Below are 4,003 nucleotides of genomic sequence, written 5' to 3'. Positions count from 1 at the left end.
CTCTCTCTCTCCCTCTCTCTCTCTTTCTCACTAAAATTTGAGTGTCGTTGGGTCCCATTTCCAAAACAAGAGGCAGCCATCTTTAGCAGTAGTAGCAATATACCTGAGGAGAGAGAGAGAGAGAGAGGGAGGGAGGGAGGGAGGGAGGGAGGGAGGGAGGGAGGGAGGGAGGGAGGAAGGGAGGGAGGGAGAGAGAGAGAGGGAGAGAGGAGATAAGACAAGTACATTGTGTATGATAGTATTAAAATTAGTTTATTAGTTTACTTGCTATCATCATCAGGAGAAGGTGACAACTAAAATAGAAAATAAATAAATAAATAATAATAATAATAATAATAATAATAATAATAATAAAGTACATGAGTCCCTACCTGTACTGAGGTGATGTGTCCAGAGTGTCCACTAAGAACAGCTAAAGGAGCTGAAGTGTGTCCACACCAAACCCTCACCAGTTTATCAAGACTACCAGTAGCTATCAGTGTGTTGTCCCAACTCACTGAGAGGTCAGTTATTTCAGCATGATGTCCTCTTAGTGTTGTCACCAACTGACCAGTCCTGCTACACCATATCTTAGCTAGATCATCATCAGCACCCTAGGGAGGGAGGGCAGGGGTGTACGCAGGATTTTTTAAAAAAGGGGACAGATGCGCACTGCAAAATTTTGCAAAACTACACCTTTTTAAGGTGTGACCACACCTATTTTCCAATATGGCAAACTTCTAGAAAGATCATAGGCAAAGTTAAATACCTTTTCAGCTTTATAATGGCATCATAGAAGGACTGGTTTAGCCTTTTCCTTCATATGTAAGTTGTAGAACAGCTTTTCCTTCCAAAAGCAGCTTATTATTTTGTTACTTTTAAATTTTGATTTTAAAAAAGGGGGGCATTTTCCCCCCTTGTCTACGCCCTTGGAGGGCAGGGGGTCCAGAGGAAGTGGAATGATTGAAATGAGAATACACTGTACATGATATACCAGTAATGGAGGACTAACGGTAATGATCCTTTGACCGGTTGAATCAAATGAGAGACAAAACACTGGAGCAAGATGACCTAGTATCACTGTGTGCTGTGTGTGTGTGTAGGGTTATCATGGTAACGGGAGGGTTCATTAATACATGTACATGTACCTTTTTCATTTTAGTGAAGTTGATTGGTTGAATTAGAAGAGAAGCCATAGAAGGAATGGAAGAAAGACGAGTAACTTTAACAAACTAGAACTAGCTGAGAGAGAGAGAGAGACAGAATCAAAAAATGGAGGGTAATTCATACCAAACAATCACCAAATATTATATTAATAATCTTACAATTATTCTTATTGTTATTATTATTATAAATAAATGATGATATCTCATTCCCAATTAGTGAATGACCTCCCCCTCCTCCTCTTCTAATGGAACCTGATGACTCCAACTGAGAGCACAACTCATTACACAATAATAATAAATAATCTGAGGATATGTGGACATTTCTCTTAGACTAGAGAGAGAGAGAGAGAGAGAGAGAGAGAGAGAGAGAGAGAGAGAGAGAGAGAGAGAGAGAGAGAGAGAGAGAGAGAGAGAGAGAGAGAGAGAGAGAGAGAGAGAGAGAGAGAGAGAGAGAGAATGGGTGCATTAATAATTAAGTATTGACCACACCCACTAATTAAATATGCGCGTTTCACACTTACAATTTCCTCAAAAGTTAACTTAGTCTCTTCTCCGCTCCATTTCTTACCTTTAAACAACAACTAGTGGATAAAGAGAAGGAGAGAGACAAAGAGACACACATTAGTAACAATAGATACACCAAAATAAGCTTCAGTGGACAATAGCACCACTTTTACTCTACACGGTTGGGGGACAAGATGGCGCTCTAGAGAGAAAGACGGCCAAAGCCTTCTCTATCTCTCCATCTTTCCCAGAGCTCAGGAAAAAGAAGGATTCTTCTCTCTCTTTCCTCTCACCTCCTTTTCTTCCAACTCTTCTATCAGTACCTGTAACAAGATAGAAAAAGAACAAGAATGAGTAACCACGTGTAATGGCGTGTCTCTTCTCTTCAAAAACAAACAGAAAAGACTCGCCCGTCTTTGTCCTACCTTAGCCGCTCTCCTACAAGAGCTCTCCTCTAGAAAACGGGCTATCAGAAAGAAAATCTCTAAATAGAGAGAATGAATGATTTAAGGAGCTATTGGCAGCCATTACAAGGAGATATTAAAAGAAAAGAGAAGAGATACTGCTCTTCTCTCTCCTTCAAACTGACCATTCCTCCTCCTCTCCTCAAGACATTGCTCATTCATGTTGTACTGAGGGGCGGGGTCAGTTATTAAAACTAGTTTATCTATTAACTAGGCTACTGTTTAATTTATAACTAGGGTGGGGCTCAGTGCGTTTGCAATAATTGCAAACTTGCTAAGGGCGTAGCTGCTCTACCTCAGTAAATATGTCAACCAAACCAGAGCAACTGAAAAAAGCCTTTGACAGAGAACTTAGTAAGTAGATATTGATAGTAAATGTTTTTAAATATTATTAATAATAGATATTACTGATTTTCGACTGGTATGGGATAAAGCTGGTGTTCTTTCAGGACGCTGGGATTCTGTAGCTATCATGCTGGGAATCAGCTACAAGAAGTTATATGAGATTGAATCAGAGACAAAGACGGCCAGAGGTTGTCTACAGAAAGTATTTGATTGCTGGTTGAGTAGGAACTATGACTATAAGAGTCATGGTGTCCCTACATTAAGAATGCTGTGTGACTCCATTAAAAGTAATAGTGGAGGAGCTGATCCAGCTCTAGCTGATGAAATAGCAAAAGAATTTAATCTTACTAGTAGTGGAGAGGCTACTACATCACTAGTTCATACTCCATCTTCTAAAGGTAAGTTTAACAATCATTTAATAATATTTATTTAAAATAATTACTTTTATTTTTCTATTATTTCAGAAGCTACTCCAACTGTTGAGCTACCAGTTCCTACTTCACCTCAATCTGAGTCTTCAGTTGTTTACGTTAAGAAGAAATCATTTGAATATTTGCCAGAAAACCTGAAACGAATGATTGGAGATCTACAAGAAGTTTACCTTGATAATATGCGTTTTACTAAGAAATTGTTTCATTCTATTGATATCTCAGAAGTTATCGATTTCATTCAAGATTATATTGCACTTTTACTCAGTCCATGTTTTCGTAAAGCCCAACTGATTGAGTCAATTGAAAAGGAGTTTGAACATGTTAAATCAATGAGTCAGCTGTTTAAAGTATTACGAAAGTATGTCTCGTGGTTCAATTTTGAACTTGTCGTCAAGTTAGTCAATACTTTCATTACTGATGATAGAGATTTACAGAGGAAGTGGTCTACATATCGTGAGAAATTAAAAGATTATTTTAAAAATAACAATACTACAGCAGTTCAAATTGCAGACTCAATTGAGTTTGGTCTTTCTGATGTTCCAGGCACTAAAGTAATGATTGCTAAGGTTGCCAGAGACGACTACACATTAAATGATTTATATTTCTTTCACAAGCTAATCGCTGATGCACTTGAAGTTCCTCAATATAAATTCTATTTTTGTACAATTGACGATGGCTGCATGGAATTAAAATATTCCATTCCTGATTTTTTTAACTCTGTTCTCTTTCCATTAACCAATCAACAGTGTCATTCATTGGCTGAGATTGGAATCATAAAAATTACTTGTCATGAATATGTACATGAAATGAAACAGGTAAGTTAATTATTAATCATTTTGATATTTTATATTCTTCTTTTATAATTATAGCTACCAGAAAATGAATTAAAGAAGCTTCATGATTCTCCTATTGGTAATTATTATTATTATTAACTTTTTTAATGATATATTATATAGATATTTATGATCCTCTGTGGTATGAGAATACCAGCACTCCATTGAATGAAGCATGTTGGAGAGGATTAAAAGATGAAGTACAACGATTGATTGACAAGATTGGCCTTCAGAAAAGAGGTAAAAATGGATGGAGTCCACCATTAGCTGCTTCATATGGT

General features: G+C 37.2%; 1 protein-coding gene across 2 annotated transcripts; it reads right to left on the bottom strand.

Annotated features, from left to right (window-relative positions):
• Positions 1-15: 15 nt before the first annotated feature.
• On the bottom strand, positions 16-2,305 carry LOC109590241 (PH-interacting protein-like). 2 transcript variants are annotated; one of them, XM_020006163.1, is made up of 10 exons: positions 2,239-2,305; positions 2,075-2,133; positions 1,943-1,972; positions 1,667-1,726; positions 1,305-1,476; positions 1,128-1,221; positions 974-1,066; positions 372-593; positions 265-293; positions 16-103 (listed from the first exon to the last, which is right to left on the bottom strand). In XM_020006163.1, the coding sequence occupies exons 6-10, from the start codon at positions 1,173-1,175 to the stop codon at positions 31-33; spliced, it is 465 nt and encodes a 154-aa protein (XP_019861722.1). In that variant the 5' UTR covers positions 1,176-1,221; positions 1,305-1,476; positions 1,667-1,726; positions 1,943-1,972; positions 2,075-2,133; positions 2,239-2,305; the 3' UTR covers positions 16-30. The 2 variants fall into 2 exon arrangements, with proteins under 2 accessions (XP_019861722.1, XP_019861723.1); XM_020006164.1 differs by having other exon boundaries at positions 992-1,066.
• Between the last annotated feature and the right edge of the window lie 1,698 nt (positions 2,306-4,003).

Source organism: Amphimedon queenslandica, unplaced genomic scaffold (assembly GCF_000090795.2).
Source record: "Amphimedon queenslandica unplaced genomic scaffold, v1.1 AMPQUscaffold_10303, whole genome shotgun sequence".
NCBI classification, from domain to species: Eukaryota; Metazoa; Porifera; class Demospongiae; order Haplosclerida; family Niphatidae; genus Amphimedon; species Amphimedon queenslandica.
Note: the sequence above shows the minus strand (reverse complement) of the source record. Positions and strands in the feature narration are given on the sequence as shown.